Source organism: Aptenodytes patagonicus, chromosome 26 (genome assembly GCF_965638725.1).
Source record: "Aptenodytes patagonicus chromosome 26, bAptPat1.pri.cur, whole genome shotgun sequence".
NCBI classification, from domain to species: Eukaryota; Metazoa; Chordata; class Aves; order Sphenisciformes; family Spheniscidae; genus Aptenodytes; species Aptenodytes patagonicus.
In genome coordinates, this window is record NC_134974.1 from 592,694 (window position 1) to 620,682 (window position 27,989).

A 27,989-nucleotide genomic window follows, 5' to 3' on the forward strand; every position below is an offset into this window, starting at 1 on the left:
CCACGGCGGGGTTTTGGGGTGCCCCCTCCGACACCACCCCCCCCCCCCTCCCCCCCCCCCCCGGCGGTGCGCGGCGCCGCGCCGGCCCCGCCCTGCAGGGGGCGCCGTGAGGCGAGCGCCCCGCCGGAGGGGCGGAGTCAGCGGCGCCGCGCCCCGCCCCCCCTCCTCGGGCCGTACCACTCGGCTCCCCCGCGGGGGCGGGGGGGGGGGGGGGGGGGGGGGGGGAAGGTGTGTCCGCGGGGCGGGGGCGGGGCCAGACCCCGTCGGGCTCCCCGCGCGGTGGGCGTGGCCGAGGGCGTGGCCGGGCGGGCGGATGGCGGCGCCGCGCGCGGTGCTGCTGCTGAGCGGGAAGAGGAAGTCGGGGAAGGACTTCGTGGCCGAGGAGCTCCGGAGCCGGTACCGGGGGCGGGGCCGGGGCGGGGCCGGCACCGGGCGGGGCGGGGCCGGTACGGGGGCGCGGGGAGGCCGGGACCCGCGCGGGTGGAGCCGGCCGGGCCCGGTGCCGGTGCCCGTCCCGCTGACCCCTCTCCCGCAGGCTGGGCCCCGACGTGTGCACCGTCCTGCGCCTCTCCGGGCCCCTCAAGGAGCAGTACGCCAAGGTACCCCCGGCCGTGCCGTGCCGTGCCGTGCCGTGCCGCGCCGAGCCGCGCCGAGCCCTGCCGGGACACGTTGTGCTGTCCCATGCTGTGCTGTGCCACGCCACATCACGCCGTGCCACGCTGCGCCACACCGTGCCGTGCCGTGCCGCGCCGAGCCCTGCCGGGACACGTTGTGCCGTCCCATGCTGTGCTGTGCTGTGCCACGCTGCGCCACACCATGCCGAGCTGTGCCATGCTGCGCCGTGCCGTGCTGCGCCGTGCCGTGCTGCGCCGTGCCGTGCTGTGCTGTGCCACGCCACATCACGCCGTGCCACGCTGCGCCACACCATGCCGAGCTGCGCTGTGCCGTGCCGTGCTGTGCCACGCCACATCACGCCGTGCCACGCTGCGCCACACCGTGCCGAGCTGCGCCGTGCCGTGCTGTGCCACGCTGCGCCACACCGTGCCGAGCTGCGCTGTGCCGTGCTGTGCTGTGCCACGCCACATCACGCCGTGCCATGCTGCGCCACACTGTGCCGAGCTGTGCCATGCTGCGCCGTGCCGTGCTGTGCCATGCTGCGCCATGCTGTGCTGCGCCGTGCCATGCCGTGCCGTGCCGCGCCACACTGTGCCACGCCGAGCTGTGCCATGCCACACTGCACCATGCCGTGCCATGCCACGCTGCACCGTGCTGTGCCATACCGTGCCGTGCCGTGCTGTGCTGAACTGTGCCATGCTGCACTGTCGTGCTGTGCCAAGCCACACCTTGCCGCGCCATGCCGCGCCATGCCCCATGGCACAGGCCGGCTGACCCCCCTCTCCCCGCAGGAGCATGGCCTGGACTTCCAGCGGCTCCTGGATGCCAGCGCCTACAAGGAGATGTACCGGCAGGACATGATCCGCTGGGGCGAGGAGAAGCGCCGTGCCGACCCCGGCTTCTTCTGCAGGACGGTGGTGGAGGGGGCGGTGCAGCCGGTGTGGGTGAGCGGTGGAGGGGACACGGGGAGCGTGGGGGGTGCAGGGTGGGCCGCTGATGGAGTCCCTGCGCAGGTGGTGAGTGACACGCGGCGCCTCTCGGACGTGGAGTGGTTCCGGGACGTCTACGGGGACGCGGTGCAGACCGTGCGGGTGGTGGCCACCGAGGAGACAAGGAAGAGGAGGAACTGGGTCTTCGTCACTGGTGAGTGAGCGAGCGAGCAAGCGCTGCTTCCCCGAGCACACGGGGGCACAGCTCCGCCGCTTCCGTCCCCTGGCTGCAGGAGCCAGAGGTTTTAGATAAAGCCCCCCAGCTCCAGGGGGGGGGTGAGGCTGCGGGGGGGGACAGACGGATCCTGACCCACCTCGGGGACCTCACCCGGGCTCTGCTCCTCCCCAGGGGTGGACGACGCTGAGTCTGAGTGCGGCCTGGACCAGGGAGTGGCCTTCGACTGGGTGATCACCAACGACGGGGATGAGCTGTCCCTGGACGAGCAGCTGGAGACGCTGCTGCAGTCGCTCCGTGGTCAGCTATAGCTCGGTGACCCCTGCTGGGGCTTGGGTACCACGTCCCCTGCCTGGCCCCGCAGCATCCCCCCTTCTGCCTCGTGCCCCCTGCCCTGCAAATAAAGCTCTGACGTGGAGAACCGCTGCCGCCCTGGGTCCATGTCTCATTTCACTGGGAGGGGACCTTCATACGGGGCTGGGGGACACAGGCAATGCCCCCGCCCCCCCGTGTGGCCTCCCCAGCTTTTGGGGGGGAGGGGGCAGAGGTGCAAGTTTAATTCCCGCTGCCTGGCTGGGGCGTCGCCAGCTGGGTGCTTCGTGGTGTATTTTAATAGGCTTCCAGTGGCCAATTCCCCGCGGATTATCTGCTTCCCAAGCAGACGGCTCCTGCCCTAATACCTGCTCCTCTCCCGCAGCAGCTGGACGCGGCCGGGGGGGGCCCTGGGGGGCTGCGAGAGGGGGGATTGCGGGCTTGGGGAGGGGGATTAGGGTCCTATCCCCCGCACCCCATCGCTGTGGCGGCGAGCCCTGTGTCCAGCATCGCCCTGATCCCCCTCGGGGACATCTCCGGGGGGTGTGTGTGTGTGGGGGGGGGCTGGGGACATGGGGTGACCCATCCCCAGCGTGGGAGCACCCGCTCCAGCTGCTGCCCGTAATCTCCAGCCTCCGTAAGGGGATTACGGGGGTTTATATAAGGGGAGGCAGTCCCTTGAGAGTCGGGGGGGGGGGGGGGGTTTGGGGGGGCTCGGGGGCACCAGGGGATGCCCGGGGTCCCCCATGGGTTGGCTCGCTCCCCTCTGGGGACCCGCAGTGCCGTCGAGGGGGCAACCCGGTGGGCGGGGGGGGGTCCCCCCAGAGGAGGGAGGATGGGTGGAACCGGTTGCGGGGTCGTTCGGGACTTGTAGTCCGCCGGGGCGCACCGGCGCCGGTACCGGCGCCGGTGCGCCCCGGCGGACTACAAGTCCCGAACGACCCCGCAGAGACGCAGGAACCGGGGGCGCGGGGATGGGGGGGGACACACACACACACACACGCGAAGCGGGGAGCGGGCGGGGATGATGTCAGCCTGCGGGGAGCCCCGGCGCGGCCAATGGCGCGGCGGGGCCGGGCCAGCGGCGGCGGCGGCGGCGGCGGCGGGGGCGGCGGCGGCGGCGGCGAGCGCGCGGCGGCGGCGGCGGCGGCGAGCGCGCGGCGCCCATTCATGATCCAGCGCGCGGGGCCGGTGCCCGGTAAAGCGGAGCCGGTGCCCGGTAAAGCGGCGCCGGTACCGCCGTTATGGAGACATCGGGACATCTCCACGATTCGGGCGTGGGGGACCTGGAGGAGGACGGTCGGTGTCCCTGCCCCTTACCGGGGGATGAACGGTCACCGCCACCGCCTCCCGCCGCGCTGCCGCCGCTCCAGCACAGCCTGTTGCACTCCTCGCCCGGGTCGTTACGGGCCCCTCCTCCTCCTCCCGCCGCCCCCGCCGCCCTCCACCCTTCCTCCCGCCACGGCAGCCAGCTCAACCTCGGCGACCACCCGGCGGGCTCCGGCGCGGGGAGCGGCAAACACCGGCAGCCCAGCCCGTTGGTGCACCGGCGGGACAGCAACCCCTTCACCGAGATCGCCATGAGCTCCTGCAAGTACAGCGGGGGGGGTGATGAAGCCCCTCAGCCGGCTCAGCGCATCCCGCAGGAACCTCATCGAGGCCGAGCCGGAGGCGCAGCCCTTGCAGCTCTTCGGTGCCGGTGGACCCCCCGAGATCGTCGTCTCACGCGAGGACAACCACGCGCCCGCCACCCGCCGCCCTGACCGCCCGCCCGCCCGCCCGGCTCCTGCTGCCTTCGCCAAGGGGCCCAAGCGCAAGGCGCAGAACATCGGCTACCGGCTGGGGCACCGCCGGGCGCTCTTCGAGAAGAGGAAGCGCCTCAGCGACTATGCGCTCATCTTCGGCATGTTCGGCATCGTCGTCATGGTCATCGAGACCGAGCTTTCCTGGGGTCTCTATTCCAAGGTACCGATGGGTCTGGGGGGGTGGGCAGGGTGGGCGCGGGGCCATCGGCGCTGGACGGTGCCCGGTGGCATGAGCACGGAGCCGTTTGCCCCATATGGTGTCCTATGGGATAAACATGGAGCCGTTTGCCCCGTATGGTGTGGGATGGGGCTGTATGGGCTGGCTGGAGACCAACGGGGCAGCCCCCAGGCCTTACGGGGACGCTGTGGCCACAGGTGTCGGACAGGGCGAGTGCTGGGCTGGGGGCTGCCGGGGCCGCGTGCCGGCTGGCATGTGCCGGGGTGGGTGCTGCGCCGGGTCCTGGTGGAGCTGCCCCATGCGCCAGCAGCGCCGGGGACCGACCCACCGGGGTCCACGGTGCCCGTCACCGGCCCGTTGGGTGCTCCTCGAGGTGCCGTGCCCTCGGTGGTGTGGCGGAGGCCACCCTCCCTCCTCCTCCTCCTCCTCCACACCCCTTTCTTCCATTTTTTTTCTTTTTTTTTTTTGCAGGACGGTGTCTTTTATTTATAATTCTCCCCCCCACGCCCCTTCCAGCTCCTGCTCCCGGGCTGCGCTGGTTGGCAGCGATATGAATAACTCTTTGTATAGACATCTGTCATGTTATTTATACCTATCCAGAGAGGGGAAGGCATCGGCACCCGTGCCGGCAGGGCGTGCGTGGCACCCATGGGCGTCAACGGGACAGCGCTGCCGAGGGGTCTGGGGGGTGGCCGGCGGGGGTCCCCATGCCACGGTGCCGCTGGTGGAGGGGAAGGAGCGTGGTGGGAAGGGGCTGCTCACCGCTTCCTGCCATTATCTGGCGCGGGCGGCGGGGAGGGCGGCACAGGCGGAGGAGGCGACGGAGCTGGAGCAGGTGGAGGGAGGGAGGGATGCGGCTGGGGGTCCCGTGGGCGTGGGGGACCCCGCTGCCTCCCCACGGAGGTGCCCGGCCAGCGGCGGGGGGGCTCCCGAGCCCCGGCTGCCCACAGCTGCCAGCGTCAGCGGGAGCGTGGGGGCCGCCGACAGCAGTTCCCTCCGCTCCGGCCGAGGCAGAGGGATGCCTCAGTGCCGAGCCTGCATCCCTGGCTCCCCCACCGAGGGAGGAGGATGCTTCGCTTCACTTCACTGCCAGAGCCTCTTCCCTGGTGGTTCCTGCTTCCTTTCAGCAGGAGCAAGGCCGAACTGCCATCCCCAACCTGCGCCCACTACTTGTTGAGCCGTGGCCGCCCTTGCCGGGCTCCCTGGGCCCGCGAGTCTGGTGCTGGGTGGGACTGGCTGCCCTCGCCGGGCTGCCGGCAGCACTGCTGCCATGCTTGCTGGCCCCGGCGCACCGAGCTGCTGTGTCAGCCGGGGAAGACCCTGTGAGTCAGCGCTGCCGCCGTGCAGCCACTTGTGGCCCCGACCCCTGCCCTGGCGCCTGCCGCTCGCCGTGATGCTCGTGCTGACAACCACAGGGTGCAGGGGGGGTCCCTGGCTCCCGGCCGCCCCAGGCCCTTGGCCAGAGCTGTGGCAGCAGGCGACCGTCTATAAATCCCCCTCGGCAGCCCCCGGTGGGAAACCGGAGCTTGCCGGCAGGGACGTGGCCGTGACCGAAGGAGTGCCTGGGGCCGGGGCCGGCAGCTGTCGTGCGGACAGGGATGTCGATGCTGCCGGCCCTGGCCCGGCTCCAGCTCTCCGTGGCCGGCAGCCGCGCCGCCGCGTGCTCCCCAGGCCGGAGGGTGCCGGGGCTGAGCCGGAAAGCGAGGATGCAGTGGCTGGGTTTTGCCTGCTCTCTGCCTGTCCCTCGAGTGTGGGCAGGATGGGGCCTCTCCTGCCTCCGGCATGGCACCGCTGCTTCCCAGAGCCACGAGCAGCCGGTGCAGCGCCACCGGGGTGAAGCATCCTGCCACCTGCGCGGTGCGTGGAGGATGCGTGCCGGGGGTGCTGAGGCGTCGCCGCAGTTCGGCCAAGCCCCGCCCATTGTTTGCCGCGAGCGTGGGATCCAGCCGTGGCTCTTCCTGCTGGGTCCCTCCGGACCCGGCGCTGGCAGGAGACGTTGGTAAAGGCGGTGGGTGTGCGGCAGCCTTTGCCAATAAAGCTTGCTGGGAGGGCCGGTGGGTCCCCATGCTTCGGGCAGGCAGGATTAGTGCCCCTGGGAAGGGTCTGGCCAGAGCAGCCTCGGCATGAGCCCTGCCCTGGAGTTTGCCTATTAATAGCCGTTGTTTGGTCCCCGGCACTTCTCTCAGCACCAGCCATTATATCCACACAATTGTGTGGCTGGAGCCAAGTCGTTTAACAATGCGCCACCGCCTCCGCGGCAAATAGTCCCTTCTCTGCGTTTAAATACCCCGTGGGGATGGGGAACACCAGGGAGAGGGAGAGGAGCGAGGCTGAAGGCAGCCCGGCACGCTGGGGAGCAAAGGATGGGCGCGGCATGCCGTGAGCGTGCCAGGTCTCAGTATGTCACAAGCACGCTAGGTCTCAGCACGCCGTGAGTGTGCCGGGTCTCGGTGTGCTGGGGCCGGGGTGGAGGTGTGGGACGGGTGCGGTGGCAGGGCAGGTTGGTTTGGAGATAACACCTTGGCGAGGGGCTGCCAATGCTCGGCGGGTGCCCCAGCACCAGCAGGCCTGGATTGTGGCCGATGGCAGCATGAGCTTGCCAGCAACTGAAATGGGGTCTGGAGGGGAGCCCGCGGGAGGGGATGGTGAATCCTGCTCTTCCCGGTGAGGTCCTGGGGAGCAGCTGCTTTGGCCACCAGTGAATCAGGGGCGGGTTTAATTTACATAGAGCTAATTAGCAGGAGGATCTAATTAGACCATCCATTAGGGTGCCATAATATTGGGCTCACGCCAGATGCGGCTGGGGCACTGGCGTCGTGTGTCCCAGCGAGGGGAGGCTGGTAATTACACTTGGCAGAATCGGATTAAAAAAAAAAAAACATTTTGGAGAAAGGGCCGCTCTTGCCTGTGGTGCCGGTGACGCCGGTGGTGCCCTCACTACCGTGCCAAGCTGCTCGGGGTGGGAGCTGGGGTGGCTGAAGTGCCTGTGGGGAGGGGGAAGCGGGGTGGGGGGGGGGCAGCATCTCCCTGGGGGTGCAGAGCCCGGCGTTGCGGCCAGTGCTGGCAGGGTCCCGTGTCCGCATCCCCCCTAACACCTGCCCTGCTCTTGCCTTGCAGGACTCCATGTTCTCCCTGGCCCTGAAATGCCTTATCAGCCTCTCTACCGTCATCCTGCTGGGCCTCATCATCGCCTACCACACGCGGGAGGTGCAGGTAGGTCCCCGTGTCACCGGTGCCAAGCAAAGGGCTGCCAGGGTGGGTGGCTGGGGTGGGCTGCGGGGTTTGCCAGCCACCCTGGTGGGATGCAGTACCTGAGCTCGCAGCCTGCATGGAGCCTCCTCCCTCCTTGCTGGGGTCTCGGGGGGCAGTGAGGCGTCTCGGGGGCAGTGAGGCTGGGCACCAAGGGGTCTGCCCGGGTGCAGGGTGCCCAGCGGAGCTGCCGGCGGCTGGGGGAGGCTGCAGCCAGGAAGGGCTCGGACCAGCTGAGGTGCCAAGGAAAGCTGTGAAATCCTTTCCTAATCAGGGCTGCCCACTCTCTTCCTCCCTGCCCGCCCTGGCTTTGCTGGGAAATGAAAGGGCTCCCAGTTTGCTCCAGGAAGGCTGTGCTTCCCCACGAGATCTGGCTTCAGCACGACGCCGGTGCGTTTTGGGCACGGGAGGAACGAATCACCAGACAGGAGAAGGAACGTCCCGGGAAGGGATGCCGAAGCCCCCGGCCCTGAGTGCTCAGTGTTTTGGTGCACCGAAGATCCCACCTCGTCCCACTCAAGGCTGGGGGATGGGGCAGCTTTGCTGGCTGGGGGGCTGGAGGCAGGCCTCCTGCCTGCAAAGGGACCTTCCTAGGAGCCACCCCTCCGGCTCAGCCTGCCTGCACGGGGACTGAGCCCGGCGGTGGGTTGCTCAAAGCAAATGTTTGAGAGCTCTGTTTTTTGCTAGAATAATATTTACCCCGGGGTGGCCGCAGTTGGGGTCAGCTGGGCGGGCCGTGCCCCGACGCTCGCCAGCTTCCTCCACTTGTTGTTCTTGGGAGCGGGTTGTGCGAACACAGCGTCCACCCGAGTGGCGTGTGGGGCTTCCCGCCTCTTGTCCCGCTCCGCTTGTGGCCAGAGCCAAAATCCCCGCTGCCGTCCCTCCGCAGGGTCCCGGTCCCCAAGCACGCGTGCCGTGCCGGTGCGGGTGCCGAACCTTGCCATGGTCCGGCCATGTGGCCCCGGCTGCTCTCCTGGGCTGGTTACACTGGCAGGGAAGGGAATGAGATTGGTTTGACTTGATTTGCTCCAGACAAAACCGTGCTGGCTGCTGATCGCCCTATTATCTCTTAGGTGCTTATAAAGGGATTGCTGATAATCCAGCCGGGGACGGAAGCGGGGCTGACAGAGCTGTAAATCCTCAGCTTCTCGTCCGTCTTGTCTAAGGGGGGGGCTGCGCTCGCCCTACCGCAGCACTGCCGGACCTCCCCGGCCTCCAGGAAAGACTCGACAACGGCTTCAGCCTCCTCCCTCAGCATTAATTGCGTTAATTGCCAAGTCCTTCAGGACACTTGCAGCTCTCCCTGTGCCTTGGTTTCTCCGGGGCTGGGGCATCGCTGTGCTTGGGGTCCTGGGTCCAGCTCCTGGGGTCCTGCCTGTCCCCTCCCTGGCTGCCTACGACCACTGTCATCCGATGGGCTGGGATGGCGTCGGGTCCCCAGGGTGTCCCTGTGCCCATCGCCTGCCAGCCAGGGCTGCAGGTGAACAAGATCCTCCCGCCCCCCCCCGGCCTCACAGCTCTGCTTTCTGCTGCAAGGCCATGAGCTGCTGCTAATTGTATGTGTCACACCTTCTTCGTTAGGCTGAGCGTGTGCAGAGAGCTGCCAGCAGCGCTGCCAGGTCCTCGCCCTCCCTGTGCCCGCAGGCAGGGGCTGACCCGCTCTCTGTGGCACCAGGCTCAGTGCCCTGGAGATGGCTCTGGTCTGCACCCCGGGGCAGGGTCTGCCACTGCCGCGATGCCCTGGAGCGGTGTGGAGCGTGTCATCCCCTGCCAGTGCCGCCTTTATTGCCACGGCGCGTGACGGAGCGCAGTGCTGGTGAGGCTTCAAGCTCCAGCTGGGGGGGTTTGGGGGGGCACAGCCCCCCCCTCGTCCCTGCCCTCGTGGTGCCCAGGGCTCTTTGGGCATTTAGTTAGGTGAAGCTTTTTCCCCCACATGGCTTCTCAGTGGCTTTCCTTGTGCTTAGCTTGTCTGGAGCTGCGGTGGCCAACATGCTTGCTTCTTCCCCTGCCAGAGCCGGTGCTAGGGATGCTGGGGATGCTGGGGATGCCCCGTTGGGTACCGCTGGACCGCGCCGGGGTTTCCATAGAAACCCACAGCGAGATGTGCTGCAGATGCAGGTCTGAGAGGGGCTGGCACAGGGGGAACCTGCCCAAATCCCTCCTTGCTCTTTCCCTTCCCCAGCCTGGCCCATTGCAAACCCCTCACACGCAGTCAGAAGGCTCCCTGCCTTTTTCCTCTTGCTAATTTGTTTATTTTTAACACCCTTTTCCAGGAAGGAATGGGCTGTCAGCTTGCTAAATGCCTGAGGATCTCCCTTGACAGCTTGGAGCATTTTTATAAACAATTTCTCAAACAAAGCAGCTAAAAGGAGTGGAGCTTTCCAAACAGAAAGGGAGGTGGCCGGGGACGGCCGCTCTGTGAGTCAGTCCCAGCGGCTCTTGCCGTCCCCGGGGAGAGCCCTGCATGCTGTGCCATGCTGGCGAGGCGGCTGGCGCAGGTGCACTGGGGCCTCCGGCGGGGCGGGAGGGTTGTTCCTGGGCGCAGCGCCAGCCAGGGCCGTGCTCCCACCCACCGCCTGGGCTGGAACGGCCACAAGAGCTCCTGGCCTCCCGGATGAACCGGTGTCACTCCACGCTTTGCAGGGTCAAGGACTTGCCGGTGACGGTAGAGCTGGCTGCTGTGTCCCCCTTGGATCCCTTCCCAGTGGCATCTTTGCCAAGCATGGCTTGTGCAAAGTGCGTCCCCGCTGCTGTAGGTGACACCTGTGTCCCCGTTGCACCAGGGACAAGCCGATGGCAGCCTCGGGACGGACCTGCCAAGGCAGGATGGGGTGGGTGACCCCCAGGGGTCTGGTGGCATCCCGGAGGGGCCAGCCCGAGCTGCTGTTCCCCCAGCTCCCACAGAGACCCCGACTCTGTCACCAGTGGCGGGAGAGGAGCTGGTACCCAGGATGAACCGGCGGTTGCTATGACAACCGGATCCCATTGCTGCCAGTGGCCAAGTGCTCTGGCTGTGTCATTCCCTCCCCAAAAGTTGCCCTGGCACTCGGGGCATGGTGGCTGTTGGTGACACTGGTGCAGCGCCGGCAGAAATGAAGGGGCTGGGGTGGCTTGTGCTGGTGCTCTGTGGCACCACAGCTCGCCCGTCTTTGTGCCCCAGGTGAGGAGGCTGTGCCAGGAGCTGGGCTCCTGCCAGCGGGTGTGCGGGAGTGGGTTGGAGTGAGCTTTCCCCATGCTGTGCCTGGGCGTGTGCTCGAGGCCGGGCACCCTAAAGCTTTCTGGGGTGTCCCCAGCGCCATAACTGTCCCCTGAACACACAGGCAGAGCGGCGGAGGGGATGGTGAAGGCTCATTCCTACCTTTTCCTTCCTCATCCATCCCCAGCCCTCCTGGTCGAAGCCATCCCCGGCTCCGTGGGGCTCTGGTGTCAGTCCCACCCGCTGCCCACGGCAGGATGCTGGTGGGGCAGGGTTGGCCAGGGCCACTGGTAACCGTGTGGTTTTGCATCCTGGTAGCTCTTTGTGATTGACAACGGAGCTGACGACTGGCGGATAGCGATGACGTACGAGCGCATCCTCTACATCAGCCTGGAGATGCTGGTTTGTGCCATACACCCCATCCCTGGGGAGTACAAATTTTTCTGGACAGCCCGCCTGGCTTTCTCCTACACGCCTTCTCGGGCAGAGGCAGACGTAGACATCATCCTGTCCATCCCCATGTTCCTGCGCCTCTACCTGATCGCTCGGGTGATGCTGCTGCACAGCAAGCTCTTCACCGACGCCTCCTCACGCAGCATCGGGGCACTCAACAAGATCAACTTCAACACCCGCTTTGTCATGAAGACTCTCATGACCATCTGCCCCGGGACAGTGCTGCTGGTCTTCAGCATTTCCCTCTGGATCATCGCTGCGTGGACAGTCCGGGTGTGTGAGAGGTGAGAGGGGCTGGGGCTGTGAGGCTGGTTTGGGATGCACGGCAGTTTGGGGTGCTCAGCAGAGCTGCGATGTCGCAGCACCCTGTGGGAGGGATGCAAAGATCTGGGGGCTCGGCAGCCACAGATTCCCACTGCCGAGCCCCCATCCTGGGCAGGAGGCAGAGACAGGGACAGCCCTGTCCTCGCAGCGCAGTGCCTGGGGACAGGCAGGGTCCCCATGCGAGGGGACGGTGTGTGGTGCCAGCTGGTGCAGGAGCCCAAGGAGGGCAGGTGGGGGATGCAGGGAGTGGCGGGAGCTGGGGGGGCCGTGCACAGGGAGAGGCCGGAGATGCCGTGAGGCTGTTGAGTGGCAGCGCCTGGCTTGGGCTCTGGCATCGCTGCGAGCGACTGCCATGACAACACCGTGGTGACAAACCCACTGCCGGATGGCATCACGCCGGCATCGGTGTGCTCTGCGCGGGGGTTGCTGTGGCGACCGGCCCCGGCGGGTACCACTGTGCCTCCGTCTCTCGGGTGCATGCCAGCACTCCTTTGTCCCCCCAGGGGAACCAGGGGGCTGTGGCAGAGCACTCACAGCCCGCCCCAGCGCTGTGCTGGAGGGGCTTCTCCCCGACCACGGTGCAAGGTGCTGGTGGTACCTGTCCATCCCGGGGCAGGGAGGGCAGGTCCCCCGGGGGGTGTCCCAGCGCAGGGCCATCCCTGTCACCAGGAGGCTGAGCTTGATGCTGTGCTGCCATCAAAGCACGGCTAATTGCCCCGGAGGGCTCTCGGAGCCCAGGTTGGTCTGCAGGAAAGCACCCAAGACGAGTGCATGTTATGACTTGGTGTCCGTGGATTAGCTGAATCACATGAAATCCCTTTAAGTTGTCGCGGCAGCTTCGTGCCATCCTCGGAACCAAGGTGTGAGGGGATTGCACCTGCCAGCACCCTGGGGTCCCCTGGCATGCCCAGCTTGCTTCTGGGTACTTGCAAGGCAGGAGGAAGGCCACCCTGCCTCTTCCCCAGGGTGGGACCCCTTGTGCTGGTCACCCCGTGAAGGGGCATTAGAGCAGCTTTAAGTACCGTGGCAGCGGAGCGGCACGCTATTTTATGAGCTTTTACAGGCTGCATTTGCCTTCCTGCCTCCCTTAATGATGCTCTCAGGATGTGCTGGATGGTCGTGCGCTGCTTAATTGTGTTTGGGAGATTTTTATTTGTGCCTCCTAAACGGGGAGCGGGCAGACAGGCTCCCGGGGGATGCGCAGGGGGTTGATTCTGCACCTGGGGGGCTTAGGCTGGAAAACACAGTGTAAATAAAGAACCAAAAAAAAAAAAAAAAAAATAGAAATGACGCAGACAAGGCACTGCAGATCACCGGCACCGCAGCTGCCGCGAGCCGCCGCCACCTCCCTCTGTCTACAGAGTGGCAGATGCAAACCCGGGCGGGCTCCCAGCTGGGCTGGGGATGCACTGACCTGGGGGAATGCACCAACCGGGGTGGGATGCAGGACCCCCGGGGGGATGCAGGACCCCTGGGCATGCTCCGTCCCTGAGGGATGCACCGTCCCTGGGGCACGCAGTGGCCCTGGGTGCCCACAAGGGCCACCCGGGATGTGTCCCCACCAATGGCAGGTTGCTGCACCGGTGCTGGAAACCAGTTTGCTGTGGCTTGCGGGGCCATCCCCAACCAGCACCTGCTGGGGCCGGGGTGGCTCGGAGATGGCTGTGCTGCTCCGAGACGTGGTCCCCGGGCTGGTGTGGCCTAGCTGTGGCACATCCCCTCAGCACTGTAGGCTGCTCCAGTGCCCGCGGGCGCAGCATTGCTGCCGGGCATCCTCCCGTGCGTGCCAGGGGGCCGCAGCTCTCCGAAGGCAGTGAGTCGCTTAGCAACCTCGCCCGCTCACCCGGCCGCCACGCAGAGCTGCCTGTGGTGCCGGCAGTGCTGCCGGCCCTGCCCGCCGACGGTGCGCACGCGTGCATGCATGTGCAGCCGGCCCCGCTCCCTGGGGCGAGGGTGCAGCCAGCCGCCCCGGTGGTGCTGCCCAAACCGATGGGGTCGGTCCAGCCGAGCCAGCGCTGCCGCAGCATCCTGGTGTGGCGATGCTCGGCTCGGCGGTGGCGTGGCGTGGGACTGGGGCGATGCTCGGGGTAGCCCCGCTGGCAGGGAGCGGCTGTGCCTTTGGTGGGGGCAGGCGGACGAGAGGACGATAGAAACCAGCGCTGGGGTCTAACTGATTGCAGCAGCCCTCAGCACAAGCAGGCGGCCCCTCTTCCTGCCCGTGCCAGCCACAGCGCATGCCAGGCCTCCTGTTTATCAGCTCCTTCTGCTCAAAGTGCTTCTCAGAAGAGAGAACGTCCGTCTGTCCGGCTGCGCTGTAACCCCCTTCCCCAGCACGATGCTCCCAGGGTCGTCCCCGCAGCTTGAGAGCTTACATCCTGCAGGACAGGCTGGGCTCAGCCTTTCCCAGGGGAACACGGTGACCAGGATGGGGGGTGCATGCCGCTGCTGGCACTGGGATTTTGGGGAGCACCGACGTGGCCACGGTGATGGGCTTCGGCTCCCCTGGACAGCCCTGCCCAGAGCACGGCAGCAGCTCTCGCCGTGGCTGAGGGTGCTTTCTTGTGCGCCAGGATCTCGTTCGAGTCTCCGGTTACTTGGGGGGGGGAAAAACATTTCAGAAGAGGAGAAAACCCAGCTGCTCTGGGAGCGGGGAGCTGGGATGAACCAGGGGGGATTGCCAAAAGCTCCATCTGGTTTCCCTCTAATGATTTTGTGAGGAGGCTGGGAGAAGCCTGCTGGGGAGAGGGATGCATGCAGGCAGGAGGGTGACCATCCTGCCTGTTGCGGGGCAAAGGTGCTGCCTTCCCCTGCCCACCCCGGGGCTTGGGGCTGAGTCCCGCTGGGGGCTGGGCAAGCCCTTGCTCCGCAGCCGGGAGCCAGTGCTGCATCCCCCAGGGAGCATCCCTGTGCGGCTCAGCCGGGCTTACACCGGCCCTGGGGAGCCGGAGGCAGCCGGGGCCCCCAGTTGTGTGTTTGCTGGAAGAGCCGCAGCCCGCTGCCGGGCTGGCCAGGGCAGTCGCTGACCTCGCAGCTCAGCAGGGACATGGCCATGGAAAGATTGCAGCATCCCTGAAGCCGTGGCTGCTCCACGTGTGTTTTGTCTCGAGTGTGTGAGCCATTCCCCTGCGCCGTTGAGAGCCAAGCGCATGCCGGAGGCTTGGCGGGATCCATCCCTGGCGGTTCTGCCGGGGCCACTGACGGCACTGTCCCCTAGGGTGGTGCAGGGGGAGCGGGCTCAGCCCAAGCCGCAGCAGCAGGGGGATGCAGAGGAGGACACCGTCGGTGAGCTGGCGTGGTTGGGGGCTTTGCAGAGCTGCAGCTGTTTCTCCCATCAGCCAGCTCTTGCCACCGCGCCACGTGGCACCAGGGACGCAGCCGGCGGGACTGGGATGTGGTGACAGGTCTGACCGAAAGCAGAAGCTCTTTCCGTTGAGTTTTCACTCTGATTTTGTCCATGTGGGTTTTCCTGTACCAGAAATTGTGCAACTGCTGCTGCTACGGGGCATCCTGCTGCGTTATTAATCCCTATTCCCCACTGCACAGCACAGCCTTGTGCCAGAGGAGCTGCTGTGCCCAGGTGCCCCCGTGGCTCCCCGCAGCTGTCCCCATCCCCTGCTGTCATGCTGATGCCTGTGTCTCCTTGACAGGTACCACGACCAGCAGGACGTAACCAGCAACTTCCTGGGTGCCATGTGGCTCATCTCCATCACCTTCCTCTCCATCGGCTATGGTGACATGGTCCCGCACACCTACTGTGGGAAGGGTGTCTGCCTGCTCACCGGCATCATGGTAAGGGCCATGCTGAGCCGGTCGCCTGTCCCGCGGGCTCTGCCTGTCCCTGCCACAGCAGCAGGGCCACCAGATTTCATGGGGACCCGCTTCCCAGCTGGCTTGTCCGTGCACAAGGTGTAATGGCTTTGGCTCCAAGGTCTTGCAGCCTGGAAGGTGATAGAGCTGTAATTGCAATTACTGTAAGCACAGTAATTAGCAGGATGTGGCGGTTTGGTTAAGGAGGTGATAGTGCAGGCTGGGTGCATGCCTGCTGGGTGCTGCAGTCCCGTGGGGTGCTGTGTGGGACACCAGCTGGTCTCCTGCCCCATGGTACCCGCTGGTGAATTCGGGGTGGATTTGGACCTGCATTTGGTGAGGGAGGGGGAGCTGGACGGTGGTGGGGTTGGGAATGTCCCCAGGGAGCAGAGGGGCCCCAGAGCATCCCTTGGCCATCCCCGCTCGCACCACCTGGCTTCCATCGCCCAGAGCGATCCCAAATGCTGCTGGCTCCCACCGAGAGCCGGGACCAGCTGGGAGCCCTCTGCCCCCCCCCACTCCTGCCGGCATCACTGCTCTGCCGCAGCTTCATTTCCTCATGGCCAGAAGGTCACTGTCCTCTGGGGCCTCCAGTGTACCTGCTCCAAGGCGCTCGTGAGATGTCCTGGCTTGTGGGGCTTTCCAGCTGGGGCGGCTGAAGGAGCGGCCGGGGGCCCTGTGGTCATGGCTCCTCCATGGATCAGCCCCAGCCCCCAGCACCCTGGCTCTGCCCCCCTCAGCTCCAGGCCCTGGGGATGGAGCCGTCCCTGTCCCCCCTTCCCAGCTGGGGCAGCCCGAGCTGGCCGCCCGGCACCAGCCGGGCTCAGCTCTGCTGCTCTGCGCCCCGTGAGAGCTGTCAGCTGAGACGGCTCTGCCGGCGGGTATTAATTTTATGTTATCTGCAAGTCTTTGATCCGCCTTGTTTGAGGTCGGGCACCAGTGAGGCTGACGCTGTTGATAGGAGCCAAGCGAGGGAGAAAATCCCTCCAGGGAGGGAGACACGGCATATCCCAGCAGCACGGCGCGGGGGAGCAGCCACTGGCTTGGCTGAGAGGGTCCCGGTGCCGGGGGCTCCCAGAGCTTCCCCCCCCCCCCCCCCCCAGCGGTTACTTTGAACCAAGGCACCATCTGGCAAAGCGTGCCCTGCTCCCGGCACCCATCCGGCAGCACAGCCCCCCCCCGGCGGGGATAGAGACCCCCCATGACTGCCGGGGCCAGGGGCTCCCCTGGGCTCCCTGAGCTGCGGCACCAGGGGTGGCCGCCCTGCTGGGAAGAGAGAAGTGATGGGAGTTGAGAGCACGCAGCGGGACTTTCAGGGATGCTAAAGGATTCAGCTCAAAGCATGATGTTAATTAATGACTCTTCAATAAATTAAGGAGCGTTTGCCAGGAATGTGGGGCTCTGCCAGAGTGCCGGGAGGGGGGAGCGGCTCATCTGGTATGGGCAGCGGCAGGCAGAGTGCAGGAGCACCACAGGGAGTGGAGGCTTGGCACCTTTGCTTTCCAAAGACAAATACATGCCGGAGATGATGACTACCACGCGGATCCGGCCCTAATCACTGGGATAAGCGAGATACCAGCTGTCGCTATTGGGAGACGCAGCGATTCAGGGGGTCCCAATTCGGAGGTCCCCTTCCCCGCTCTCCCCCCCGGTCGCCCGGTGCTTCCCCACTGCTCTCCCACTCCAGACCCCCCTTGGGAGCAGGGGGCTCCCCATCCCACAGGGCACTGACATGGGGCAGGTCCCTGGCCCACGGTGGCACTGGTAAGCAGGCTTAGCCCGGCCATTTCTAATGGGTGCCGGGGAGGCAAGGGCTCACTGCTGCTCACTGCTGACCTTGTAAATCAGCCCCAGCCTCTCCCATTAATTACCCAGCACATCGTCAGCCTCTCAAGGACACCCAGGCTCTGTGATATCTCCTCATCAGGATGATGTGGGTGGGGGGGCCATGGAGCTTTAGCTAATTAGGGGGTTGCGATGGTGAGGGTGGGAGCACTGCTGTTGCATGATGGTGCTGGAGGATGACAAACTGTTTTCCTGACTGATGTCCCTGTGCAGGGTGCTGGCTGCACGGCACTGGTGGTGGCCGTGGTGGCCAGGAAGCTGGAGCTTACCAAAGCCGAGAAGCACGTCCACAACTTCATGATGGACACGCAGCTGACAAAGCGGGTAAGGTGCCGCAGGGGGTGGCGGGATCTGGGGATGCTGGGTACCACGGTGTGAGGAAGGTGTCGGCACCCCTGGGTGCAGGTGCCACGGTGGGAGGAAGGTGTCCGAGTGGCTTGGATACAGCGCAGGCACAAGCGTTATGGTGAAAGCAAACAGCACCAGCTCTGTATCAGGGATTTAGGCAATGCAGGATGCTTGGCCGCACCCCTGAGAAGAAAAGCCCATGTTTTTTTTCCCTGGGAGGATGCAGACTCTCTCCTCTTACAGAGCATGATCTCATGTAGCTCGGTGTCAGGAAGACAACTGGATTTCAGTGATTCAGCACCTCGCCTGCTGCAGACGAGAGCCGCACCGTGAGGCTCCTGCGGTTTCCATCCCCAAGGAGGGACCCAGAGGCTGCGGCTGCGGTGGGGGGTCCACAGGGTCGCTGGTTGTGCCAGGGTCGAGCGTCACATCCCCGGCAGCGGGCAGGGGCTGCAGGAGGTCTCTGGGCTCAGCAGCCTTGTCGCGGCAAAGCGTCAGCAACCTGACAACGCTGCATGATGTAATGGGCTCCACACGCCGGCGGCAGGAGTGATATTTTATATAGGGGATGGTGGTAAAGCAAGCATCAGTGCAGCCCTTGGAAGGGTGACCTCCCAGTGCCGGCATGGGGCGGGGGAACTCTGCTTTGCCCCGGAGAGCAGAGCCCCAGGCAGAGCCGCATGCTGGCAGGAGCCCTGATAGCCTGGGGATAGTCAGGGGCCTCGGTGTGGCTGGGAGGGGGAAAGCAAACAGCTGGACAGCCCCGCTCCCCCGGCCATGGATATGGATCTGCAGGCTCCGTGCCAGGCAGGCAGTAGCCAATTCATCTTGGAGTGAGCAGCAGAGCCGCGGTTTAGCCGGGGGAGCCTGTGGAAGCTGCATCGTCGTGCTGGCAGCCCGGCCAGGACCTGCCAAGAGCAGCAGATGGATGCGGGAATTGAGGAAAAACTTTGGGATTTTTTTCTTTTTCTGGAGGCTTAGGGTACAGCTTCACGCGGGGATGAGGAACCCGGTGGTGGCATCGGTGCAGGGTAGGATGGGGATGTGGGCACACCGGGGGCCAAGACCCACCACTCAGCGCGGGCAGCTCTGCCTGCCCTTGCTCCTGTCCGAGCTGCCTGTGATCCCTTGCAAAGGCGCAGGAGACTGCGCGGGAGCGGAGCCGAGTGCCTCGCTCCAGCTGGGGCAAGTCAAGTGCTCTTGCAGCACCGGCTCACGAACCGGCGGCTCACGGCAGAGCCAGACCGGTGTCTCCATGAAATCCCACATCCTGTGTGCTGGCGCGGCTGGGGCCAGTGACCTGCAGCCAACTTCCCTCTCGCAGATCAAGAACGCGGCGGCCAATGTCCTGCGGGAAACATGGCTCATCTATAAGCACACCAAGCTGCTGAAGAAGATCGACCATGCCAAAGTCAGGAAGCATCAGAGGAAGTTCCTACAAGCCATTCACCAGTAAGGGGCTGCGCGCCGGGCGGGAGGGCTGAGGGGGATGCTGAGCCCCAGTCCCGGGGGGAATCGTGGTCCAGCCCCTGGCAGGGGCGTGGGGACAATTTCCCGTTGCCCTGGATGTGGGCAGGTCTCCGGCTGTGGTTTGCAATTGGGGAGGGGGTGCAGCTGTGTTGCTCTTTCCTCCTCCCCAGGTTGCGGAGCGTGAAGATGGAGCAGAGGAAGCTGAGCGACCAAGCCAACACCCTGGTCGACCTCTCAAAGGCAAGTCCCCGCAGCGACCTCTTGGCTTGGCCAGGCTGCCCGAGTGTTTCTCTTCACTTGGAAAAACTAAAGCGGACCTGGCTGACCGCAAAATGCTTCGGCTCGGTAGATGTCAGCTGGAAATAGCTGCTGTGGGATGGCTGCCCTTGCAAGGCAGGAGGAGAAACACAGACACAAGCCAGGGACTGGTGGGGGGGTCACTCTGCTTCCAGGAAAGGTCTTTGCTCCCTGCACGCCCTTATGCAGCCCCAGCCGGGGGTACCATTGCTTGGCAGCACGGGGCCAGCTGCCCCTTTCCCCTCTGCCTGCACGGAGGCAGGGTTTCCTCATTTTAGTGTCCTGGGGCAAGCCAAGCTGCAGTCACGGTGCCCTGCGAGCTCCCAGAGTGGGCTGACACGGGGCAGCTCTTGGGGCTTTGCTCGCAGGAAGGGGTTAAAGGGCTTGGCGCTGCCAGCGGCAGTGGTGCTAACCCCTCCAGCCACGGCACTAATCCCTCCACTGTCCCCTCTGTCCCCTCCCCATAGATGCAGAACGTGATGTACGACCTCATCACCGAGCTCAATGACCGCAGCGAGGACCTGGAGAAGCAGATCGGCAGCCTGGAGTCCAAGCTGGAGCAGCTCAGCGCCAGCTTCAACTCCCTGCCCCTGCTGATGGCCGACATGCTGCGCCAGCAGCAGCAGCGCCTGCTCGCCGCTGTCCTGGAGGCACGGGGGGTCGGCGTGCCGGTGGGCACCCCCCAAACTCCTCTCTCCGAGAGCCCCATCGGGGTCAGCTCCACCTCCTTCCCCACCCCTTACACAAGCTCAAGCAGCTGCTAAAACGCAGTCCTCAGCCCCCTCCACGGACAGGGGAAGCGTTTCCGCGCAGGTCCCGAGGTCTCCATGGACTTTCTGGTCCTCGAACCACCACAGGACCCTTCGGCCGGAGCCGGTAGGACCAGCAGTGCCGAGCGATGCTCGGAGCTTTGCCAACGCCTTGGTATCGGGAATCGCATCCCCATTCAGGTGCCTCTACACATGGTGAAGGAAGGGGACGGGAGGCTACGCCTCTGGCGAGCCTGCGCCGCGGCGTCCGGTGGCGTCTGGAAAAACCCACGCTCAATCTCAGGTCTTCACATTTGAAAACAAAACAAAACAACAAGTCAGAAGCACTGAAGCAATGGAGACACCAGAGGGAGAGTTTTCCTCCCCTGCGTGGACCCCGCCAGGGGCTGGGGTGTTCCTCTTGCCCCCCTGCCCTTCTCACCATCGCAAAGCCCCACCGGGCAGACGCCAACGTGGTGGTTTCTTGCACAGGCTCTGACCTATGCTGCCCACGCTCCATCCCATCTCCTTACTGGGACCCACACGAACCCCCGCCTTGCGTTGCCGGGTGGGTGACAGTGTCTGGCCATAACCTGCCTGGGGGGTTCTCCAGAGCCGTGAGTGTTTTCTGCCTGGGCAGAACAAGGGACGCTTCTTCTTTCTGGTCCTCGGTGTCATATTCTGCCTGGAGACATGCACTGGAGCCAGGAAAGCAGTGCCTAAAGCGTGCAGGGATGTGGGGCCAGGCAGGGCTGCCCCCAGCCGATGCGGCGATGGCTGATGACGGGGCTGGCAGGCCAGCCCAGGCACTGGGGCAGTCTCCAGGTGCTCACATCGCCGCCCGCCCGGGAGCCCCCCCTAGCATTTTGGGAAGCCACTGGGCTCTTTGCGGCGGCCTCAGAACTGCCGGATGAAAAAACCCCGTCAGCTACAACTGCCTCTGCTCTCACCGGGAATGTCCACGCTCGAGCCCAGCCAGCAGCACTGAATCCGCCGGGGTCAAGTGGGGGCTCGCTGGCAAGTGATGCAGTAGCGGGGGCAGGCGCTTCATCTGTTTAAAACAAAGCCCGTCGCCTTCGTAATGCTTCTGCTGGGTTTGGTGGGGATCGGCAGCACTGCCCAGCACCGTCTTGGCAATGGCGCGGTGCTTGGCATTAGCCACCGCCTGTGCCTGCCGAAGTGCAGCCCCTCATGCTTTATTTTTTCTTTTTGCTGGCGTTCAGCTTCCTGAGGTACCCTTGGGCATCACCCGGCTACTTCCAGAACCAGCCATTTTCTGTTCTGCTTTCACCATTTCCCTCTTTTTTTTTCCTCCCCAGTTCTGTCCCGGGGTCCTGTTTCGGCTCTGCCGAGTCCTTGCGTGGAGCCCTGCCTGCTGCTGCCGGGCTCCGGCTTTGGGGCTGGTGTTTGCTGCTTTCAATGAAAACTCAGCAGAGGCTATTTATATATTTTTAAACAGATGAAGTAACCATGTAATTACTCTGCGATATTAATTACACCTCACCCAGCAGTGTCAGTAATTGTAATCAAAGTCACTGTGTTACTCCAGGTATACTCAGCCTGTAATCTTCTCCTTTGTAACTCTTTCCCTTCCATAAATAACGCTGGATTTCATGCGCACGTAGGCAGGGACGTATCAGCCCGATGCCGAGGAATTTCTGTGCAAAACTCCACTTGCTGCCGGTGGTAGGTGGTTTACTCCTTGTGCCCTGCAATTAAAGTTACATAGAAAACAAGCACTAGTTAGCAAGGAATGCTCCCCCCTGCCGGCCCCATCCAGTGGCAGGAGGAGGAGGAGGAGGAGGAGGAAGGCTGCAAGGTGACAGTGGGAGTGCTGCAAAAATGAGCTCCTGGTGCTGCAGAGGGGGTTGCATTGAGCCCGTTGGTAGCAGGGTAGTGAGCTGTGGTTGTTCCTGTTGCATTCAGGGAGGAGAGGAGGCGCACGGCGATCGCTGCCAGCCTCTTCTGGTCCTCGGCCGGCAGGAGATACTCGGCTTCTGGGAAAGAGCTGCTCTTCCCCTCTTCCAAGCTTTTGTCATTAGTGTAATTGTAGGGTGGGCCGGATGGCTGGGAGAGCGTTGCTGCCTTGGCAGCCCCCCAAGATCTATTCTTAGCCCTGCTGCTGCTCCCTGTGTGCCTACAGGTGACCCTCAGCCCTACTTCCCCGGCAGGAGAAGCTTCTGCCCGTCCCTGTAAGGAGGTTTTCAGCGTGGCAAGGGAGAAAACGCTGCGTTTCAGGCTCGTTCTCAGAATTTGCAATGTCTCCACTGGCCTGCAGGCAGCCAGTGAAGAAAAACCCTTCTGCACCTTTCCTGGGGTTTGGGCAGGAACAAACTGCCACGTGCAACAGGGCTGTGCACAGGGTGAAGTGCAGAGACGTATCCTGGGGCGTCAGAGAGCTGGAGGAAGTATTGATGCTTGAGAATTAGTATCGCCAGCAGGAACCTCCTTACGGGCTAATGATCAAGTCTGGGAAATCAAACGGAGTAAGACAAGACCAGGCACTGTCAGCTTGCTGGGACCTGAGGTGCTGAAGGGGAGTGAAGGACCAGTGGTGAGAGCTTCAGGATCGCAACCGGTGCAAGAGATCCTTGTCTTGGGGCAGAGCCACTGCTTCAGCAGGATTTCACCAGGGCTGACAGGAGCTGGGCTGGGGCAGTGTGAGCTCTGTGCCTCGCACCCCACACCCTGCATCCCCCAGCCTCACCTCTGCACAACCTGCACCCCAAACAGACCCTCTGCCTGACGCCTTGCAGCCCTGAGTCTGCACCCTATGCTCTGCACCACGCACCTCGCATCCTGCGCACCCCACATCCTCCATCCCACACCCTGCATCCCCCCTACCCACACCCTGCATCCCGTGCACCCCTGCACCCCCGTCCCACACCATGCATCCCATGCACCCTGCAGCCCCACCCCACACTCTGCACCTCACCCTGCTCCCTGCACCCCGCCCCCTGCACCCCATATTGCACCCGCACCCCTGCCAGTGCTTCAACACTGGGTGCTGGTAGCCCTGACCCATCGCACTGAGCACGGGGGCTCACCGGACCCAACTGGGGCTAACCCCCAGCCCCGCTGCCGGGACCGGGGAGCTGCCCTGAAGCTATGGTGAGAGCAGGCATAGGGAGGGAGGAACCTCCAGCACCCCAGCACAGTCCAACCTGCAGCGTCCCCCAGTGCTGGGGGGCTCTGGGACCAGGGGTGCCCGCCTGGAGCCACTGCCCTGCTCCCTGCGAGCGGCTCTCAGTCACCAGCAGTTGAGCCACCTTGGTGCAAGTGGCAGCCTCCAGCTCACGCCCAGGGGAGCGTGGTAGCTCGAGCTAGAGCTTCCCTTCCCAGCAGCGGCTGACAGGTCTCCGGTAAATGGCTCCCTCTCCCCATGGCAGGATGCTCCCTACAGACCTGAGAACGTCATTTTTGGAGCCCCAAAGGGCATCGGGACGAGCAGAGAGAAGAGCTGGGATCAGCAACCGAGGTGGAGGAAAAGCACAAGAACAAAACTGCGATGCAGAGTTATAATCCCAAAGAGATGCCGACCTCCCACAGCCAGGAAGCATCTGACCCCACGCGCCATCAGGGCTGAACCCTGAACCCCCTCCAGGACCCACCCAGCCACAGCCAGTCTCATTTTTGGCACAGCCTCGGGTTTTTTTTTCCTCCACGAACCTCCTCCCTGCGCTACCTGTGAGGAAACATCCTAGAAACGCCAGAAAAATACCACGTCCTCTCTGCAAACTCACAGACGTTTCTGTCCAGACTTAAAGAGCTTCGACCTGGGTTTGCATCTTGCCTCTGTACTGCTCGCTTCTTTTTTAACAATAGGGGAAAGCATAATAGTTTATTTTAACTATGAAATATATTGCTATATTATAAAGGTTATTGTAACTTTCAATTATGGTTTTGTACCCAACCCAGTTGTCAGCAGGCAGCAACGCCAGCCTGCTGCCAAAAATGTCTGTTTCTGAGTACAGCCGCTGCTCCCAGTGAGGACGGAGGCCAGGGCTGGCAGAGGAGGGGTGCAGGACCCCAGCCAGAAAGGCTCCCCACACTCCTTATCCTTTACCGCCCGGGTATTCATTCCCGTTACCTGGAAGCTGGCCTTTAGCAGGTCCAGACCCGCCTAGCCCGATGGCACCGGAGCTTTGCTTCTCCCTAGGGAAAGGTCTGCCCCCTCTTTTCTCCCACAGTCTCAGCGGTTTCTGGAAAGCCATTCCCCACCCTGGTCGTCTCCTCCAGCTGAAGGAGGGACTCAGCTCCCTGGGCACAAGCTGTGCAAGAGCCAAAATGCCCCCTTTCCCCCAGGATGGAGGCTCTTGTGGAAGAAGTGGTACAGGGCACGCTGCTTCCCTCCTCCAGCTGGACTTTCGGTACGTTTTGGCTCAGCACGGGCAGGATCCAGGCAAGCTTTGAACTAGGGAATCACTTGTGCCTAGGAAAGGGTGAGGGTGCAAACATCCTCCTCCCCCCGGCAAAGCTGGTCTGTACCACGCTGGCCGCCGAAACGTGCTGCTCTGCATTTGGCCTGGGGACCTGCAGGCAGGCAGGCAGGACTGTTCCTGCCTGCTTTGGCTCCCTAGACATGGAGTTGGGCTGTGCGGGGTTTGCTCAGAAGGAGGCAGGCAGAAATAGCATGTTTGCTTTTTCTTCTCAGGTCAACGTCTACTTTCTGGGATGGGGGTATGGGCAGCCCTGCCCCGGTGATGTGAGCTGCTGCAGGCAAGGGCTGTGTTCCCAGGAGTGATCCCGCTCTCCCGGGTGAATTGCCCTGAGGGAACGCAGCTGCCGTGCCCAGGAGGTGTCCAGCTGGGGCTTCACGCCCTGCCCCGGGGAGCCACAGCTTTTGCTCCCTTCGACCTCAGGCGGCAATGGCGTAGAAGGACAAAGCCCTGAGCATGAAACACAAATGTGATGAGGTTGCAGGGACTGCTCTGTCTCAGCCTTCCAGCTGACGTACTCCTTGAGCCTCAGAGAGCATCTCTTCCTTACCTCCAGCTCCTGAGCTGCTGGACCTGATCCCCACTGGATCAAGATCTGCGGGCAAATAAGTCTCAAAATATTCTTTCAGCAGCCCCAGTGCGCCTTCCCAGCCAGTCTTCCCGCACGGAGTGTGACCACGGCCAGGAACAAGCAGCACCTACGGGACCAATTCCTGCTGCTTTTGTCCAGAGAAAGCCTAAAAGCCCCTACACCGGCTCTTCCCCATCAGAGTTGCAGTCACTGCCGTGCTGTCGTTGTTATCACTGTTATTACTGTTGCAGCTGTGCTGGCTTGACCCTCCCAGGCCAGTTAAACCCAGTAGGGTCAGGTCACAGCGGCAATGAGCTGCCATGAGCTCCGGTGGCTCCTTGCTGGCCCCTAGACCTGAAATCCCCCCGCAGAAACCAGCTGGCAGGCAGTGGCTGCCTGGGATTGCCCGGCTGGGGCTGTTCCTGCCCCACGCATTAGCCCCCACTTGTGGAGCGGTTGTTGGAGGCAGCTGCCCCTCATTGGGACACGGCTGGGATCACCTCGGGGGTTTAGAGCTCTGCCAGAGGAGAGGGGCTGGTTCCCCCGGGAGGTAGGGCTGAGCCTCCCCTGCTGCCAGCTGAGTCTGGGGGTGCCTGGGGATTTCTAGGGTGCTTGGCCCTCTGCACCACTCTCCCTTGGGCTTCTCCTGCCCAGCATCTCCCAGCTGGCTCAGAGCCCTATGTGATGGCCACCAGGTAGGTTTGCTGGGGGAAGGTGATTCCTCAGCAGTTTGAGAAGGTGAAGATGCTGCTGCTGCTGCTGCTGCAAGGCTCTGCACTGGTCCCAGCTTCTCCTTGCCTGGCTCTGAGCTCCCTCCCCAAAGGCACCCAGAGGGCTTGGGGTTGCAGAGAGGGGCTTTTGCAGGGGAGAGGAAAAGCTGCTCCATGGGATTAGTTATTTCCCTGTGGGATGAGTCACCTGGGAGCCCCGTGGGGCACCTGAAGGGCTCTGGCACTGCCTGCCCAGCAGGTGCTCTTGGCTGGGGGCTCCGGTGCTCCAGGTCCTGCGAGACGTGCCCAGCTCTGCTCCTTCTTCTGCCCAAAGTGTTCTTCCTCCCGCTGAGGTCTCAGCACGCCCCGACCTGCCGACGCACCTCCCAGAAGGAGCCACTTGCGTGTCTCTGTGGTCAAGATCTGGCCCCAGGCTTACATCCCTCCTTCTGGTCCGATCTTTTGGCCAGGGGGAAGGGAGCGGGGACTGGCCCGTCCCCACAGCATTGCCATAAACCCGAGCTGTACCCAGAAACAGGCATGTTTTAAACTATGGCTTTAACCTGTTCACTGTAAAAAGTGCCTTGGACTTTAATCTGAAGAGGTCAGTATCTATAAATATTTACCTGTGCGGGTGTGTAAGTATGCAGCTAACTATGTATAGTTACACACACAAATATATGATATATACATACGTATAAATGCTTCAGACCCCTCTGTTCTGCTGGTCTTGGGAGCTCTCCTGTTCCCACTGCTGGGGCCAGGGTCCGGCTGTGGAGCAATGTTGGAGGCGTTTCTGCTGCAGTTGCACCTCGCTGTAGGAAAGCCTGGCGCCACGAGGGTTGTGCTGGGTGTGGTGGTTCCCACAATGGTGCTGAGCTTTCCTGTGCATCCCTGGGAAGCAGCTTTGTGCCTATCGGGGTCCGTCTGCGTGCTTTGGGGAGACCCCGGTGAGGGGGGGGGAAGCATCCCCGCTCCCTTGTGCAGGGGGATGCTGAGGCTGGGGTGGCGTCTCCGGAGCTCCCATGCTGGGAGCTGCTGCGCGCTTTGTAAAACCACGTGCGCTAACTGCTGCCTCTCGGGAGTCCCTGGCTCCCGGGCAGCTGCCTTGCTTTCCATGAGCAGCAAGGTGTTTTCCAGCCACCTGCTCCCAAAAGGGATTTTTTGGAGGGGGTCGGGGTTCCTGTGCGCTTGGGCTGTGGCTCAAGGAGAGAGCGGAGGAGCTCGACGGTGTGGCGGATGCTCTTTCCTCCGGCTCTGTGCTGAGGCTCCCCGAGGATTTCCCTCCCGCTCACCCCAGCTCTGCCCGAACATTAGAGCTGGGCTGCTCCCTCCAGCGCCATTAACGGCTCGGGTCGTCCTTCACCTCTAAAGAAACGAGGATAAAAGCTGGCTGGGGTGCAAAGGGCACGAAAACAACTTTCACAAAGAGAATGCGTTGGTAGAGAGAAGGGGAAGCTGGATCCTTTCCCACTGAGCGCCGCTAAATCCAGGCGACGAGTCAAAAGTCTTGCTCAGAGCCTGGCAATGCTGTGCCGCAAGGTTTGGCTCGCTCCATCAGTGAGCGGGCGCTAAGGCAGCAGCCTGAGGGACCGGCTGCCCCAAAATGCATCCCCATACGTGGGGCAGGAGGGTGCCAACAGGCACGACCCTCCTGCTAACCCGGCTATGGGTGTTGTGGGGCCAGCGGAGGAGGAGGGGGGTGATACGCAGTAGTTGAATCATGATGAATTGATAAATTGGGCTTTTATTTTTTGAGCTAATACCTGTAAATCCTAAAAATACCTCCAACAGTCTGGGGGACTCTTTGATAGGTGATTAAAACCCTCGAGCTTCATTTCCAGTATTAGTGGCTTAGCACAGCAGAGCCCTAACGTATGAAGGCAGCTGTATTTCTGATACTGCCCACGGAGACAAGGCAAAATTCATTTAATCTTTGCGTGCGGCATGAAATCTGTTTTTATTAACGGCTTTGGATTAAGGCTTCTCCAAGGAGAGAGAGAATCATGTCCATAATGTGGATCCCCACCTCCCTGCGGCCGTTTGCCCTTCTCTTTCCCAGCCCAAGGAGGGAGGGAAGGGAGGGAGGATGCTGCTGTTGGTGTGAGGGTCTGGGCATCTTCACCCATCCCAGTGCAACGTGCCCACGGCAGCGCCGGGGTGTGCGGTGACAGGAGGGGAAGTGCACTTTGGGGGAAAACAGTTAAAAAAACCAAAACAAAACAAAACAAAAAGCTATTGCTTTGCTCAACAGTTCCTTACAGATAGAGCTTTTTATAAACAGTGGGGAACTGCTGGCCTTCCACAAGGGAGGGGAAAACCACAAGCAAATGGCTCCGCAAGGCACGGGTTTGAATCGGCACCTGCCCGCTGGGAGCGAGTGGGATGTGGGAGGCAGCTCCCGGGGACGAGGGAGGGCAGGCGGGGCCCGGGGTCTTTGGATCAGGCTCTGCGTTT

General features: G+C 63.4%; 2 protein-coding genes across 2 annotated transcripts; both read left to right on the forward strand.

The window, feature by feature from the left end:
* The first annotated feature begins 313 nt into the window (after positions 1–313).
* PMVK (phosphomevalonate kinase) lies at positions 314–2,205 on the forward strand. The gene is made up of 5 exons (XM_076359816.1): positions 314–396; positions 536–599; positions 1,407–1,559; positions 1,629–1,758; positions 1,954–2,205. Exons 1-5 carry the CDS (start codon positions 314–316, stop codon positions 2,088–2,090), a joined length of 567 nt encoding a protein of 188 aa, XP_076215931.1. The 3' UTR covers positions 2,091–2,205.
* A 1,073-nt stretch (positions 2,206–3,278) lies between these two features.
* On the forward strand, positions 3,279–26,174 carry KCNN3 (potassium calcium-activated channel subfamily N member 3). Its single transcript, XM_076359855.1, is given in 9 exon segments — positions 3,279–3,692; positions 3,694–4,056; positions 7,192–7,287; positions 10,838–11,256; positions 14,944–15,085; positions 17,162–17,272; positions 18,621–18,748; positions 18,937–19,006; positions 19,531–26,174. Coding segments are annotated over 9 exon segments (1,983 nt in total). The 5' UTR covers positions 3,279–3,335; the 3' UTR covers positions 19,828–26,174.
* Positions 26,175–27,989: the final 1,815 nt, after the last annotated feature.